Raw genomic sequence first — 18,153 nt, forward strand, 5'->3', positions numbered from 1 at the left:
TGCACTGAGACAGGGAGGGTGGAAGTCAGAAATAGGAAGGGAGCTGAGAGTGGTCTATAGGCCCCAAAATAGATCTTGGGGCACCGAGGAGCAAAGAAGCAAGCAGATTGTGGAATGGTGCTGGAAATGCAGGGTTGTAGTTATGGGTGATTTCAACTTCCCCAATATTGACTGGGACCTCCTGACTACGTGGAATGGATGGGCTTCATTTGTCAGATGTGTTGAAGAAGGATTCCTGCCACAATATGACACAAGAAGAGAGGCCCTACTGGATTTAGTTCTGGGTAATGAACCTGGTCTCAGTGGGGGAGCATTTTGGTGAGAATGACCACAACTCCCTTCGCTTCAGCATAGCTATGGAAAAGGATAAAAACAGACAAAATGGGAAAGTGCTTAATTGGGGAAGGGCTAATTACGAAGGGATGAGGCAGGAACTAGCAAGAATAAATTGAAACAGTTGTTCAAGGATGAAAGCACAGAAGTAATGTGGATGAAGGTTAGGGACCACTTGTGATAGGTTTGTCCTATTGGGACATGGAAAAGATGGTAGGAAAAGGTAAATGTGGGTGACGAAACAGGTGAGTCAACTAGTTGAACCCTACAGTTGGATGCTGTGTCTCTGGTCCCTGCTCGCTGCAGGTCTGTACCAGTGGCAGTGCTGTTACTACAGCAGCTCCAGCAAGTGCAGCCATTTTTTTAACTAATCTGGTTGAATAGTGAAGCAGGCTTGACCTAGACCCGCTCCTATATCTTGTGTTGTTATGGTTTTGTGATATTTCACGGTTACTTTTACTGACTAGTTTAACAATTCCAGAATTATTTCACAATTTAAATGACCTCATTGCGATGTCAGATGTAATCGTGTTCCTGAGTCAATGATCCAGAACTCTGCCAGATCAGTAACTTAACCATTAGATTAACAGCACACTCAGTCATTTGGGAATCATCTGAAAATGTGAAAATTATCTTATTTATTTCTAAAATATTTGATCATGTACCATTATTACAATGACCCATTTTTTTTTTTTTAAAGAGATATGAACATATTCAAATTCTTCTATTTTTAGTGTGGTCCTTTATAGCATTCTAAAGGTTTAAAAAAGGCTGATCACTCACCTGTGAATCCAGGGAATATGTACAAGCCAACCTGCTTGGTGATGTGTTCCCAAGATCCTGGCGTACCCAGTGTCCGCAACTCTTTTTTCAGGTTTTCTTTAATCAGCATTAAACGCTCGGCCAGTTTCTTCAAATTTTCCTGCCTTTGGAACAAGAGCACGGAAATTACTGAGGAAATTTTTTTTGCACGACTCTAGATCCCTGCCCTTTTCTGTGGAGTTAGGTGCGTCATTAGATGGAGTGGACGGGAAGAATGAAGGTGGGGAGTGAGCAATACTTGTTTTTCAAGATGATGGATTTACAGGTAATTTTGTGAAATGTTACATAACAAAGGGTGGCACACACTTGTGGGCTGAAGGGTCCTGTTACTGTGCTGTATGTCTAAATTTAAATGTAATTTAAAATTTAAATCAACCAGCACTTGTTTTTGCCTTTGTACTGTAGCAGGGTCGCTAGGGCTATAGCTCGGGATATAGCTCGAGGTAGAAAGAAGACTCATACACCAAGGGAGTGTAAACACTGGTTTAATTGGGCGTGGCTTGAGCGAGGCTGGCTGCTGATTGGTTGTCCTATATTTGTGGGCCCAGATTGGACCCCCTGCAAACTGCTGGCTAAGATTGGCCGATTTGAACGCTATTCCTGCGGCCTACGAAGCAGGTGTATCATCCCATGTGCTGTCTGCCTGATTCTTGTGTTCGACTGACTGTGTCAGTCTGTGGAGTGGGCCATGGGCCACTACAGTAGTATGTAGCCAATTTCTGCTCCTATGGTTTTGTAGTCGTTTTAAAAAAAGGGTTTTCCCTGGTGCTAGTCAATGTTTATTCTTCAATTAAACCTCTAAATTTTTACATTTGAGATTTTGAATTTTGACATAGAGCACGGCAACATGCAATTTTAGCCCGAGCTGCTCAATTGCACTCAATTAACCTACAACTACCAGTACGTCTTGAACAATGGGATGAAACTAGAGTCCCCAAAGAAAACCCATGCAGACATGGAGAGAACTTTGTTACGAGCCCAGAGGACCCATAAACCCAGCGGTAATAGATATTCATCAAGACAAATAGTTACTTAAACAAAAGTTGCTTTTAATTATCTTTAAACATGAAAACAGAATCATACTTTAACTTAACTAACCTAACTTAACCCCCTTCTAATTCTAAGCATACGTGTATGTAATGTGTGTGTAAGTTGAGAAAAGTTCTTTGATTCACAGTCCAATCTCACTTCTCATTCTTCCAAATTCACTGGTTGAAGGCAATTCTTATACTGTACACTGAATTTAATATTTATGAAGTTCACCAGGCTTTGGGGCTTGAAAGGTAAATGGTTACCGCTCAAGAAGGTTCTTGTTGATTTTTAGAGAGAGATTCATTGTACACTGGACACCCACAACTGATTTCTTGTAACCAGCCACTTCAGTGTCTTGCCAAAGAAACTTGCCCCCTCAAGGTTCTCCAGATGATAATCACTTTCGTTTAGGTCACCACAGAGTTCCTTTTTGTTACTCTTATTTCAAGTGAAACATTAGTCAGCCAGTCCTCTCCTCTTGTACAAAACACATGGGCTTTGACCAGGCTGAACTCAGCATTCACAACCCATCTTCCAAAAGGGTTTTTTTTTTCCACAAGCTTTCCAGCTTGTCCTGTTCCAGTCCTAGCTACTGCTGCTGAATGTAACGCTGCAGAACGGAATTCTCTCTCCCTCTCTCTGAGAGAAAGCCTGTTTGACTCTCTCTGCTTGTAAAACCTCATGACCCTCTTAGAACAGCAAGTTCCACTCCAGATAGCCTGCAGCTCTGACGAGTTCTTTCATCTGTGCCTTTTTGTAAACAAGAATCCATTAGTGAAGTCTCTTGGGAACTCTCCAAAGCTTTTGCAAAGGCTCTTGGAGCTGGACTGTATAGCATAAGCAGAGCTCCAGTATTTTAAATAAGATCTGTTTTAATGGGTTTGTATGTGACCTACACTAAAAAACCTTCCCCCAATTTATCTCCCAAAAACATATCTATAATCTGTCACAACATACAAACTACATACAGGGATTCAAACCCCAGTCCCAGTCGCTGGCACTGTAACAGCATTGTGCTAACTGCTACGCTAACTGTGCCACTTTTTGTCATACCGTGGGAGCTTAGGAGTCAGAGTTTTCCTACAAAACAATCGTGAGTAATGTGAATGGCAAAGATGATGACATACATGATCCTCTAATGGTGTCTCACCTATAGTAGTCCAAAATTTACTTCAAGTATTTTTATCACAGCAGACACTTATTTCGCACCTCTCATTAAAAAAAACTTCTCCTCACCATTCAGTCAAGAAGGCTGGGTTATTCAGCACTGTTGCTATGATACGGGCGCCAAATGATGGAGGATTTGACCACGTTCGTCGTGCCACTTGTTCCATCTGCGATCGGATTCTGATGAGAGTGTGATTGTTCCTGGAAACTATGGTTAAGCTTCCAGCTCCTTCATCTCAGCAAAGGGGAAAAAGTAATTTGATGAACAGTCTGGCCATTTTCTAATGGTTTACCTCATTCCTCTACATCTCCTTCCTCGAGTATTGTGCCTTGTATAGTAATGGGTGTTGGGCACTATTTCTCTCTTCTCTGTTCTCAACATAATAATAATATCATTGGTGTTCTTGAAACTATTCGTTTCTTGACCAAATGGGAAATTATTTTGGGACCAAATTGACAAGACATTATACAACCTGTCCGACTTTATGCATTTAACAATTTGTTGTTAATCTAATCAGAAATAATGGCTATGTTTTTGGACAGTAAAATCCCCATTATCCAAAATTCAAGTAAGTGGCAACCTTAAGCAACCGGCAAAACAAAAAAATTCGCAGAAAATAAATAGATAAAAAAATACTAACATTTAAAATGGATGCCCCCTCGCAGTTAGTTCACCAATCTATGCATCATGCAATCTCAAGCAACTGGAAAATTCACTAATCCAGCACCTGCCAATCCCCATTGATGCTGGATATTGGGGGCTTTACTGTATTTATAAACCAATCTTTCTTGCATTTTTCCATCCATCTCTGCCTCTGACACCACAACTATTTCTTAAATCATCCCAATTCTATATTTTCCAACTCAGCCTAACCAGTCCCAATTCCTACCACCACGAGCCCTCTCCCTCCATTTCCCAACCCCTTCTTATCATAAATCTTACTATTTTCTCCGTCTTTCTTATCAGCATCTCTTGGTTAACCACTCATGTACTAATGTTGCCTCTTCCCTCAAGGTCTGCTTTTGAACATAGAGCATAGAACACTAGAGCATAGTACAGGCCATTCAGCCCTTGATGTTGTGCCAACCTATATATTCCTACCAAAATATAAAAAAAACTAAAGCTTTCCTACCTTGTAACCCTCTATATTTCTTTCATCCATGTGCCTGTCTGAGGCTTTTAAATACCCCTTATGTTTCAGCCTCCACCACCAACCCTGGAAAGGCATTTGTCACCCGCAACTCTGTGTAAAAGTTTTACCCCTGATGTCTCCCCTAAACTTTCCTCCCTTCATTTTGTATAGGTGTCCTCTAACATTTGTTACTCTCAACCTGGGGAAAAAAGCACTGGCTGTCCACCTTATCTATGCCTCTCAATCTTGTAGACATCTAATAAGCCACCTGTCATACTTGTTCCCTCCAAAGACAAAAACCCTAGGTCTGCTAACCTTGCCTCATAAGACTTATTTTCCAATCCAGGCAACATACTAATAAATCTCCTCTGCACCCTGAAGCAATCATTCAATGCATCATGAGTAAAGGGGTGGGGTGAAGAGTGGGAAGATACAGGTAACATTCATTTCAATCAATCAGATAGCATTTCTGCAAGGAAAATACTAGCAACTATAATCTCGGCTCTAGACACTGAGTACAGGGGACTGTAAAGGGACATACTGTATAAAGTGAAAATCGTAGAAAATGATTGGGCACAAAAGAACTCAAAGCGCTCATTCACAAAATATCGAACTGGCCAGGCATCTCTGTGCACATCTCCTGTAGCTAAACCTTGAGCATTTCCATAGAAGAAGGGAAAATGGTTCTTTCTCTGAAAATAAAAGGGAAAATATTAGTCAGATTTTTTAGAAATATTTCTCCTCAATAAGATTCAAGATTCAATTTATTATCATAGTAATTAAACAGTGTTGTATTACATGAAATTTCTTTTTGTATGCTGTAAGGCAGGAATTGCTCAAGTGCCTCTTACAGTCAGACTTACAGTGAGAGAGAGCGAGAGAGCGAGAGAGCGAGAGAGAGAGAGAGAGAGAGTCCCCCGCAGAGTCACCGAGTGTCCGCAGATTCACCACCAGCACTCTTGCAGCACCTACAGCCACAAAGAGTCCAGTCCAAACCATTGGTGACCCAAGCTCCAGATCCAAACCTCCAACACAACAATCAATGCCGTCGGCACCTCCTTGCATCCCAGTTCCAATACCTGGTACCTCTCCAGCCAGTTCAAACTAGTCTCCAGCAGTACGCAGCCCTGTGTGAGGCTCCTCGCCTCGAGTCTCCAGCAGCCCACAGCTTGCACTGGTCCCGCAGTTGCAGAGCCCCCTCATTGGTCCGCCGGCGTGGTGACTGTCCCCACGGGTCGTCTCCTCCACTTCTCCATCTCAGACAGGGGGATGGTCTACCCATCCTCTGGTGCCCCAGAGTCTGCAGTCCCTCATGGCTGCTGCTAGTTAATAGGTGCCGCCATCCTGGGCACAGACCCGTGGTTGTGGAATATCAACTAAATACCCGTCGGCTTCCTCAGCAGACCATTCAAAGCCCATGTGCAGCTGATGGTAGTTGACTGAGTGCCTGGACCCTGTGGGAGTGCTGTCTCTCTGCTCCCTCACTCCCCACGGGGTCTGCACCAGCACTGCCACTACAGTGGCTCTGTCCGTGCCGCCACTTGATCTAAATAGTTGTTCAATCAAGACTGAGGTGAGGAGAAAATTCTACATTAAAATATATATTTGGAAAGGTTATTGGTGGATAAAATGTGGGACGTTGCCAGTCACTGAGCTGTGGATAAAACGTGGCTCCAGGACACCATTACAGACTCAGTGATCCAGATGGGTGTCCTTATCTCCTTCAGGACAGACAGAGACACTTCTACTTCTGGCAAGACTTGAGGAGGGGGGTCTGTCCATTTACATCAACAAGAACTGGTGCACCAATGCTCAGCAGAGATAGAGTAGCTCCTGGTGAAATGCCCAGGGAATTCTCGGCCAGGCTGATTGCCGCAGTCTACACTCCACCTTCAGCTAGTGAGGATGAAGCCATGAAATAACTTTATAGTACCACCTGTAAAGCCCAGACTTCCCACCCTGACGGTGCCATTATTGTAGCTGGTGACTTCAATCACGCCAACCTGAAAATGGTCCTATCATGGTTTCATCGGCATGTGAACTTCGCCACCAGAGGAGAGAATACCTTGGATCGGGTGTACCAACATTCCTGTTGTGTACATGGCTTCTCCTCACCCCAACCTTGGTTACTCTGTCCTGCTATCCCCGGCATACAGACTGCTGGGAAAGCAAACTTGGTCAGTTTGCAGGGAGATCGGGGGGGAGCATAGGAGTGCTGCAAGACTGCTTTCAGACCATGAACTGGAGTTGTTTCAGGGCAGCAGGCACCTACAACGGTCATGTAAGATGAGCACATGAGCTGAATGACTGGCTCCATCAGTGAGTGCATTGTGGATATCACCAAGATCAAATGCTTCACACCCAGGGCAAACCAGAAACCATGGTTGGATGCAGAGGTCCAGGCCCTTCTCTGAGCTCATGATGCTGCCTTCAGGACAGGGGATAGGATCAGTCAGGGCTGAATTCTCCCATGCAATCCAAAAGGCAAAACAAGGTACGTACAGAAGATCCACAGAGAGCTGTGCAACACTGGTGAAAAGAGGCGGACGTAGCAAGGGATCACGTCATCTTTGCGAATTAAGGAAAATGACGCCTCCCTTCTGGACAGTCTGAACATCTTCTATGCACAGTTTGATGAGAAGAACAGGATGATACCAAAGAAAGTTCCATATCCCCCTAATGATCATGATGCAACTACCCCCTCCCCCCCCAACCACCACATGGCCATGGCTGAGGTGAGGAGAACACCATCCAAAGTGAACCCACAAAAGGTGGCAGGACCTGAAAACATAACTGATCAGGCTAATTAACAGAGGTCTTCACGGACATCTTCAACACCTCACTGCAGCAGTCCATTGTTCCTACAGAGTTCAAGACAGCCACCAAGAAGACAACAATAACAGGGCTCAATAACTACTGCTCTGTGGCACTGACTTCCACTATTATGAAATGCTTTGAGCGTCTGAGGATGGAACGCATCAAAGCATACCTTGCAGAGACATTGGGTCCACTTCAATTTGCCTATAGAAGAAACCTTTCCACAGATGATGCCACAGCCTTGTCGCTTCACTCTGTCCTAGTCCATCTGGAGAATGACACCTCAAATGCCAGGCTGCTGTTCATTGACTTCAGGTTGGCATTTAATACAATCATTCCCCAGAGGCAGGTGGATAAACTGACCTTGCTGGAACTTAACACCCCTCTCTGAAACTGGATCCTGGACTCACTAACAGAAAGACCACAGTCTGTCTGGGTCGGTAGCAGAATTTAGAGCTCTGTCATAATGAGTACTGGCGCACCTCAGGGCTGTCACGCTACTGACCCACGAATTTATCGCTAGATCCAGCTCCGATAGAGTCATCAAGTTTGCAGAAGACACAACAGTCATTGGCCTCATCAACAACAATGATGAGTCATTTCCAAAGGTGGAAAAGCTTGTGAAATGGTGCAAGAGTAACAAACTGAGTCTCAATGTGGGCAGGATGAGAGAGATGATCATGGACCAGGAATGACCACCCTTCACTATACAACTGCTCTCTAGAAGAGAGGGTGGAGAGCACCAAATTCCTTGGAGTTCACTTAACTAGTGACCTATTGTGGACACTCAACATTTCCTCACGTGTCAGGAAGGAGCAAAGCGACTGCACTTCCTGAGAAGACTGAAGCAGGCAAGGCTTCACCTATGTGCTTTCACCCTCGAACAACTGTTTCCAATTTACTCTTGTTAGTTTCTGCCTCATTCCTTCATAATTAGCCCTTCCCCAATTAAGCACTTTCCCATTAGTTATGGTAAAGCTAAGAGAATTATGATTACTCTCACCAAAATGCTCCCCCACCAAGAGATCTGCCACCTGACCAGGTTCATTACCCAGAACTAGATTCAGTATGGCCTCTCCTCTCGTCTGCTGGTCCACATACTGTGTCAGGAATCCTTCTTGAGGGAGGAGTGACTTGATGGAGTAGTGGCCGGTAGGAGAATACCAGCCCTTTCCAGAAAATAAGGAAAGAAGTGAAGAAAAAGCAAAGCCCCAGACACACAAATCACAACAAATAAAAAAATTAAGGTGTGGATAAAATGACACCTAAGAAAGAAAAGCCAAAAACAACGGGAAGAAAAGAGGAAAGAAAGACGCCAGAAGAGAAAGGTGATGGCCTTATCTGCACGAAAAAGCAGGGACCCGCTGTGGAAAGAGGAGCCCGCACCCCGAGGTTAGTGGACCCACTAACTGCGGAACTGCAAAAATGGCTCACGGAGCCAAAGAGGGGTGCGCAACTGCGCACGACAAGGAAAGCACCGACGGGAGGGGGAACCAGCTGTGGAGTGAAACTCCACAGCACGAACAGCTGAGAGAGGCCCGACAGCAGGGTTCCCAGCTGGAAGATAAAGAAAGCAACGGGAACGGGAGGGGGAGAAAGAAAAAAGAGACACAACAGATAACCAGCCCAGAAGAAGAGGACCAACATCAAGAAACCATGGAAAAAAAAATACTCAACAAACTGAGACAATCAGCTCAACAAGAAAGTCAGAAGAGACACAGATACAAGGAAGAGAAATAGAAGACACAAACCCAAGAGCAGACACAGGAGAAGAAGAAGAACACCAAGCTCTGCACAGAGGAATAGGAGGTAAAATGAATGGACAGTACATAGATATAAAAAATTTCAAGAACAAATGAAAGCATTAAAAGAATGGCTGACACTAGAATTTAGTGAAATGAAAAGAAAAATGAAAAGTACTGAAGAAAAAGTAAGTAGAATAGAACTGGTCATAACAGATATAGGGAAAAGATTAGAAAATGTGGAAGAACATGTAATGGCGGTAGAAATGGAAGTGAACGATTTAAAAATAAAATTGGAAGAAAGTGACAAAAAAGTTAAAGAAACACAGGAGTTGTTAGCTCAGAAAATGGATATAATGGAAAACTATAGTAGGTGCAACAATATAAAGATAATGGGCCTTAAGGAAGATGAAGAAGGCAAAGATATGACAGAATTGATAAAAGAATGGATCACAAATGTCCTGGGAATGCCAGAAATGCAGGAGGGAATGGAAATAGAAAGGGCACACAGAACATTAGCCCCGAAACCAGTCACAACAAAAACTAAGATCCATTTTAGTAAAATTTCTGAGATACATGACAAGAGAAAATATATTGGCGAAGGCAATGAATAAAATTAGAGAAGACAAAAAACCACTGGAATACAAAAGTCAAACAAATTTTTTCTACCCAGACATAAGTTATGAGCTCCTAAAGAAGAAGAAGGAGTTTAAAGCAGCAAAATCAACCCGATGGAAGAAAGGCTAAAAATTTATGTTAAGATATCCAGCAGTGCTTAAAATAGTTATCCCAGGGTAGCAAAACAGACTGTTCTTGGATCCAGAGAAAGCACGAGAATTTGCAGAACGCCTGCAAGACAGAAAAAGAGATGAACAGATGTAACAACAACAAAGAACGATGACAAACTACATATTAAGAAGTAAAAATAATGTATAAGTAAGAACTAAAGGAGGGAAGAAAAGGGAAGTAAGGGAGAAGGGGGAAAATAAATGGATAAATAAATAAATAAATAGATAAATAAATAGATAGATAAGAAAAATAAAAATAGAAGAAAAGAGGGGGAGCTTTGTTGTAATGTGAAGATAAAAGTTTTCTGGAGGGGGTTGGGTGGGAGAGATTAACAGTCACTGCGAAATCAGTTGACACTTGCGAACGGGTTCACATTCCGAATGGAGAGGGGAGTTGTGGTTGCCCGGCAAGGGACAAGGGGCAACTCAGAGAGGGGGGGGGGGACACTTGGGGTTAAGGGAATTTTAGATCTGGGAATGGTTGAAATATTTTGTTTTAGAAGTGTTGTCATACAGTGCGTTCAAAAAAAGAAAACTGAGAAATGGAAATGGGAAAAAGGGGAAAGGCGGTGGTGAGGAAGCAGAAATGAAATGTAAACAAAGTATGAGATGGCCATGTTGAACTATATGACTATAAATATTAACGGAATACATAACAATCAAAAGGAAGAGGCTATTAAATTTACTGAAAAAAGAAAAAATAGATATAGCATTCGTGCAGGAAACGCATCTAAATGAAGTGGAACATAATAAATTAAGGAGAGACTGGGTAGGGCAGGTAATGGCAGCGTCATATAACTCAAAAGCCAGGGGAGTAGCTATATTAATCAATAAAAATGTACCAATCAAAATAGAGGAGGAAATAATAGATCCAGCAGGGAGATACGTAATGTTAAAATGTCAGATATATTCAGAACTCTGGAACTTGGTCAATATATATGCACCTAATGAAGAGGATCAAAAGTTTATGTTAGATATTTTTTTGAAGATTGTAGATACGCGGGGGAATACGTTGATAGGAGGGGAATTTAACCTTAATTTGGATTCAAAGATGGATAACACTGGACAAAAGACTTCCAGAAAGAACAAAGTAGCCATATATATAGTTAAATCAATGCAGGAAATGCAACTTATGGATATACGGAGGAGACAACACCCAAAGGAGAAGGAATACTCATATTATTCAAGTAGACATAAAACATACTCAAGGATTGACCTGTTCCTGTTGTCAGCCCATATCCAAGGGAGAGTTAGGAAAACAGAATATAAAGCTAGATTGTTATCTGATCACTCACCCCTGTTATTAGCAATAGAACTGGAGGACATATCACCAAGAACATATAGATGGAGATTAAACTCCATGGGAATCAGTGAAAGACAAATTTATATTATGGGATGCAATGAAAGCCTTCATCAGAGGGCAGATAATAATTTATGTAACTAATATGAAAAAGGACTACAATCGGGAAATAGAACAGCTGAATAAGTACAGAAAAAGAAATAGCAACAAGGGAAGATACAATAAAAAGAGAATTGGCAGACAAAAAAAAATACGAAACACTACAAATGTGGAGAAGAACATAATGAAAATAAAGCAGAAGTATTACGAGCTAGGAGAAACAACGCACAAAATACTGGCTTAGCAGCTTAACACAGAACAAGCTAAAAGAACAGTATTGGCATCAAGGAAAAAGGACAAACAAATTACATATAACCCAAGAGAGATCAATGAAAACTTTAAGGAATTACTGAACTGAACTGAGAACGAAGGGAAAGAAGACAAAATAGATGAGTTTCTAGCTAAAATTGAACTATCGAAATTGCAAGAAGAGGAGCAAAACAAATTGACAAAACCATTTGAAATAGTGGAAATACAAGATATATTTTTTTAAAAAGCCACTGAACAATAAAAACATGGGGAGGACGGACTCCCAATAGAATTCTATAAAACATTTCTTCTTTGGCTTGGCTTCGCGGACGAAGATTTATGGAGGGGGTAAAAGTCCACGTCAGCTGCAGGCTCGTTTGTGGCTGACAAGTCCGATGCGGGACAGGCAGACACGGTTGCAGTGGCTGCAGGGGAAAATTGGTTGGTTGGGGTTGGGTGTTGGGTTTTTCCTCCTTTGCCTTTTGTCAGTGAGGTGGGCTCTGCGGTCTTCTTCAAAGGAAGTTGCTGCCCGCCAAACTGTGAGGCGCCAAGATGCACGGTTTGAGGCGATATCAGCCCACTGGCGGTGGTCAATGTGGCAGGCACCAAGAGATTTCTTTAGGCAGTCCTTGTACCTTTTCTTTGGTGCACCTCTGTCACGGTGGCCAGTGGAGAGCTCGCCATATAACACGATCTTGGAAAGGCGATGGTCCTCCATTCTGGAGACGTGACCCATCCAGCGCAGCTGGATCTTCAGCAGCGTGGACTCGATGCTGTCGACCTCTGCCATCTCGAGTACTTCGACGTTAGGGATGAAAGCGCTCCAATGGATGTTGAGGATGGAGCGGAGACAACGCTGGTGGAAGCGTTCTAGGAGCCGTAGGTGATGCCGGTAGAGGACCCATGATTCGGAGCCGAACAGGAGTGTGGGTATGACAACGGCTCTGTATACGCTTATCTTTGTGAGGTTTTTCAGTTGGTTGTTTTTCCAGACTCTTTTGTGTAGTCTTCCAAAGGCACTATTTGCCTTGGCGAGTCTGTTGTCTATCTCATTGTCGATCCTTGCATCTGATGAAATGGTGCAGCCGAGATAGGTAAACTGGTTGACCGTTTTGAGTTTTGTGTGCCCGATGGAGATGTGGGGGGTCTGGTAGTCATGGTGGGGAGCTGGCTGATGGAGGACCTCAGTTTTCTTCAGGCTGACTTCCAGGCCAAACATTTTGGCAGTTTCCGCAAAGCAGGACGTCAAGCGCTGAAGAGCTGGCTCTGAATGGGCAACTAAAGCGGCATCGTCTGCAAAGAGTAGTTCACGGACAAGTTTCTCTTGTGTCTTGGTGTGAGCTTGCAGGCGCCTCAGATTGAAGAGACTGCCATCCGTGCGGTACCGGATGTAAACAGCGTCTTCATTGTTGGGGTCTTTCATGGCTTGGTTCAGCATCATGCTGAAGAAGATTGAAAAGAGGGTTGGTGCGAGAACACAGCCTTGCTTCACGCCATTGTTAATGGAGAAGGGTTCAGAGAGCTCATTGCTGTATCTGACCCGACCTTGTTGGTTTTCGTGCAGTTGGACATTTAAAGAGTTACTAATTCCTCCTCTCCTGGAAGTAATGAACCAGATAGAAGAAACACAAAACTTGCCAGATTCATGTAAAGCAGCAATAATTACAGTAATACCAAAGACGGGGAAAGATCCACTAACACCAGCATCGTATAGACCAATATCTCTACTTAACTCAGATTATAAGATAATAGCAAAACTATTAGCAAACAGATTGGCCGGTTGTGTACCAAAAATAGTAAAACTAGATCAAACTGGATTTATTAAGAAAAGACGAACAACGGACAATGTCTGTAAATTCATTAACTTAATCCATGCAGTACAAGCAAATAAGACATCAACAGTGGCTGTTGCTTTAGATGCAGAGAAAGCCTTTGACAGGGTAGAATGGAATTATTTATTCAAAGTATTACAGAGGTTCAACCTACCAGAGAAATATATTAATTGGATTAAAGCATTATATAAGGGTCCAATGGCGAAGGTGACAGTAAATGGATATATAATCGAACCAATTTAAATTAAGCAGGTCAACTAGGCAGGGATGTCCACTATCTCCTTCACAGTTCGCTTTAGCAATAGAACCATTGGCAGAACTGATAAGAACAGAAAATAAAACAAAAGGGATAAAAATAAAAGAGAGGGAATATAAAATCAGTCTATTTGCAGATGACATCACAGTATACTTAACAGAACCAGAATTATCAATAAACGAATTACATAAGAAAGTGAAGGAATATGGAGAAATATCGGGGTACAAGATCAACGCAAATAAAAGTGAAGCGATGCCAATGAATAATGCAGATTTCACAAAGTTTAAAAAAGAATCACCATTTAAATGGCAAACACAAGCAATCCAATACCTAGGTATTAGACTAGATAATAATCTAGGTCATCTATACAAATTAAATTATCAGCCATTAATGCAGAAATTACAAGATGACTTAGAACATTGGAAAAATTTACCACTAACACTGATAGGAAGGGTAAATTGCATTATAATGAATATCTTCCCAAGAATACAATACCTATTTCAATCGTTACCAATTCCCTTAACAGAGAAATTCTTCAATGAGCTAAAGAAAATAATAAGGAAATTCTTATGGATAGGGCGGAAATCGAGGATAGCACTAGATAAATTAACAGAATGGTACAAACAAGGTGGTTTGCAGCTACCAAACTTTAAGAATTATTATAGAGCAGCACAATTAAGATACCTATCAGATTTTTATCAAACAAGGGAAAAACCAGATTGGAGCAGGATAGAGCTAGATAAAATAGGGGAGAAGGTACCAGAATATATACTTTATAAGTGGGATGAAAAACTGGTGCAATATAGAAGTTCACCAGTACTGCACCATCGGCTCAACATTTGTAAGAAGATTCACATAGAAAGGAAAAAAACAAATTACCAACTACCAAAATTATTATTGATGCAAAATCAACTAATCCCTTTCACAATAGATAACCTTTCCTTGCAAGAATGGGAGAGAAAAGGGATTAAAAGAATAGATAATTGCTTTTTGGGAAATAATTTATTATCATTTGAACAAATGAAGTACAAATATGGAATAACTCACGGCATACCACCAACTGAAAACCTATTTGAAGGACAAACTGGGAAGCAGACTGAGATTACCAGAAGGAAGCAGCTTTGAATATGTGATTACGGACACAATAATTAAAAGATTTATAACCAACATGTCCATCAAGCTGCAAGAGAAAGAAAATTATGAAATAAGCTATAAACCCAAACAAAAGTGTGAACAAGATCTAAACATAAAGATAAAAAATGAAATATGGGAAAAGCTATGCTGCGAAACTATGAGAAATATAATAAACACGAGGTTACACATGATACAATATAATTGGTTACATGCTATATATCTCGCCCCAAAAGTTAAATAAATGGGACCCAACATTATCAGATAGATGTTTTCGCTGTAAGAAGTACATGCAATTTGGGCATGTGAGAAAATGGAAAAGCTTTGGGAAGATCTAAATCAGGTATTAAATAAAAATCACAAAAAGCAACATACAAAAAATCCAGAGATCTTTCTTCTAAGTAATATAAGAAGTAAAGAATTGGGCCTCAAACTGGATGAAGTGCAAAAAAGATTTATTATGATAGCCTTAGCTGTAGTAAAAAAATGTATAATGTCAACTTGAAAATCAGAAGAGAGCCTGAGAGTACAGCAATGGTACATGGAAATGAATAAATGTATTCCACTGGAAAAAATAACATATAATTTAAGAAATAAAATCACATGACTTGAACAAATTTGGGAACCGTATATGGAACACAATAGAGAGGGCCTACCGCGGACCTCCACCCCCTAAAATGATAGAATGAGAAAACGACAAAATGAACTGACCCAGTGTGTAAAAGTAGATGACACAATTTTCTTGTTTATTTTCATTGTGTGATGACATTGTTTAATGGGTTTATTGTATTGTATGTTGAATGTTTAATGGGTTTGGAGGGGAGTGGGAAGGAGGGAGGGAAAAAGGGGAGAAAATGGCACTGTGTATACTCAAGAGGGAAATGTTTGTGTGTATTTTGGTTATTATGGTTCATAGTGTGAAAAATTTTTAAAAATTTTTAAAAAAGGAATCCTTCTTGAACACACCTGACAAATTCAGCCCCATCCATTCCTCTTGCAATCAATAGGTGCCAGTCAATATTAGGGAAATTGAAATCACCCATAACTAAAACCTTGTATTTCCTGCACCATTCCAAAATTTGCCTGCTTATCTGCCCCTTGGCGTCCGAGTGCTATTTGGGGGCCTATAAACTACTCCCAGAACAGTAATAGCTCCCTTCTTATTTCTGACTTCCACCCACACTGACTCAGTGGACTCTCCCTCTGCAGCCTCCTCCCTTTCTATCGCTCTGATATTATCCCTGGCCAGTAATGCTGGTCCCAACTCTCCTACCTTCCATCCTATTCCTTTTAAAACACTTAAACCCCAGTACCGGCATCAGCCAATCTTGCCCTTCCTCCAGCCAAGTTTCTGTAATGGCCACAACGTCATAGTTCCACACTCCAAGTTCATCCCTTTTATTTCTAATATCCCTCACGTTGAAATAGACATATTTCAACCCCTCTACCTGGTGACCTTTATATTTTGTCCCCTGCCTGGCCTTCCTCACCAACTCAGAGTACATAGTATCATGCTTTTGACCTTCTACCCTAATCTCTGAACTCGCATTCTGATTCCCACCCCCCTACCAAACTAGTTTAAACACCCCCCCCCCCCCCAGCAGCTCCAACAAACATGCCCACCAGGATATTGGTCCTTTTCCAGTTCAGGTGCAGCCCATACTTTGTGTACAGGCCAGACCTTCCCCAAAAGAGATACAATGATCCACAAATCTGAACCCCTGCCCCCTGCACCAACTCTTCAACCACACGTTCATCTGCCACAACTTCCTATTCCTACTCAACATGGCGCAGGCACCAATCCCAAGATTACCACCATTGAGGTCCTGCTTTTTAACTTCTTTCCTAACTCCCTATATTCCCTCTTCAGGACCTCGTCCCTATTCCTATCTAAGTCATTGGTTCCCACGTGGATGATCTCATCTGGGACGACCTCTCCCTCTCCAGAATGCTGTAAACGATCAGAAATGTCCCTGACCCTCGCAGGCAGCATACCATCAGTGAACCTTAAAATTGTTCATAAAACCTTCTCTCTGCTCTCCTAACCAATGAGTCCCCAATTACCATCGCTCTCCTTTTCTTCCCCCTTCTCTTCTGAGCCGAGGGGTCAGCCTCTATGCCTGAGACATGACCACCATGGCTTCACTCTGGAAGATCATTCAACAGTATCCAAAACAGTATACGTTGTTGAGGGGAATGGCCACAGGGGTGCTCTGTACTGTCTGCCTATTCCCCTTCCCCAGCAACCTGTCTCCTGACCTTTAGGGGTAACTGTCTCCCTGAAGCTCCTCTCTATTTCTTTCCTTGAATGATCTGGAGTTCATCCAGTTCTAGCTCCCTTAACTCGGTCTCCAAGGAGCTGCAGCTGGATGCACCTCTTGCAGGAGTAGTCATCAGGGACAATTGTGTTGTTCCAGATTTCCCACATCCTGCAATCAGAGCCCTAGCTGCTGTCTCCATGAACTCATCCTAATTTAAATTCAAAGTCTAACCTTACTGGAAGCAAGCTCATTCTCGGCCTCTGCTCACCAAAGCCTCATGAACCAAAGCCTCTATGTCCCACTCTACCCTGAGCCACTAACTCACTGGCTGCTCTCCATTCTTATACTAGTTCTTCACACAGAAGGTGGTGGGAGTGTGGAATCAAATGCCAGCTGAAGTGCTGAATGCAGGCTCAATTTTAACATTTAAGAAGAATTTGGATAGGTCACGGATGGGAGAGGGATGGCAGGCTGTGGACTGGGTGGAGTTCAGTGGGACTAGGGAGAAAAATGGTTTAGCACAGACTAGAATGGCTGAAGGGCCTGTTTCTGTGCTGTAATGTTCTTTGAAAATGGTGGTGCTGTCAGAGCTGTTGTAACTGCAGTGGTGCCATTGGTGCGGAGCCACCGGGAGTGAGGAGCAGAGATACAGCGCTCCCATGGGGTCAAACCGTCCAGTCAACTGCCGTCAACTCTGCTTTGAATGGCTCCTTTAAGAAGCCAACACGAGTTTTTATTTAAAATCCTGTGACCATGGGGTCTGTACCCAAGATGGCAGCGCCTCTGATCAGCAGCAGGCACGAGGGGTTGCAAACTCCAGAGGAGTGGACGAATGGAGCAGGGCACCAGAAAATGGGGAGAGCATTTCCGGTCTGAGAAGGAGAAGCAAAGAGACGACCCATGAGGACAGTGACCACGGTGGCGGACCAGTGAAGGAGGTCAGCTGGTGACTCAAGTTGAGAAACCCATGGATTCTGTGGGCTGCTGGATACTGCTGTCAAGAGACTCACCCCAGACTGTGGACTGCAGGAAACTGGCTTGAAACTGGCTCAAGGAGGTAACAGGTATCAGAACCAGGATGCAAGGGGATACCGAAGGCAACTGTGTCGGAGGTTTGGATCTGGAGCTTGGGTTGCCAATGGCTTGGACTAACTACAGAAGCTGTGTAAGTGCTGGAGGTGTATCTTCAGA

The 18,153-nt window shown here is 42.6% G+C and overlaps 1 protein-coding gene across 4 annotated transcripts in view; it reads right to left on the reverse strand.

Moving 5' to 3' along the window:
* LOC138753911 (aspartate aminotransferase, cytoplasmic-like) overlaps positions 1-18,153 on the reverse strand; it is a 61,033-nt gene that overhangs the window by 7,994 nt on the left and 34,886 nt on the right. For 3 of the 4 annotated variants that reach the window (XM_069917460.1, XM_069917464.1, XM_069917463.1), the window contains 3 exons: positions 5,029-5,179; positions 3,424-3,589; positions 1,117-1,259 (listed from right to left, as the gene is read on the reverse strand). In XM_069917460.1, coding sequence (XP_069773561.1) covers positions 1,117-1,259; positions 3,424-3,589; positions 5,029-5,179 — 460 coding nt within the window. The remainder of the gene's footprint in view (positions 1-1,116; positions 1,260-3,423; positions 3,590-5,028; positions 5,180-18,153) is intronic. The other variant, XM_069917461.1, reaches the window with a different exon arrangement.

The sequence above is a fragment of the Narcine bancroftii genome, chromosome 2, assembly GCF_036971445.1.
Source record: "Narcine bancroftii isolate sNarBan1 chromosome 2, sNarBan1.hap1, whole genome shotgun sequence".
In the NCBI taxonomy this organism is placed as follows: Eukaryota; Metazoa; Chordata; class Chondrichthyes; order Torpediniformes; family Narcinidae; genus Narcine; species Narcine bancroftii.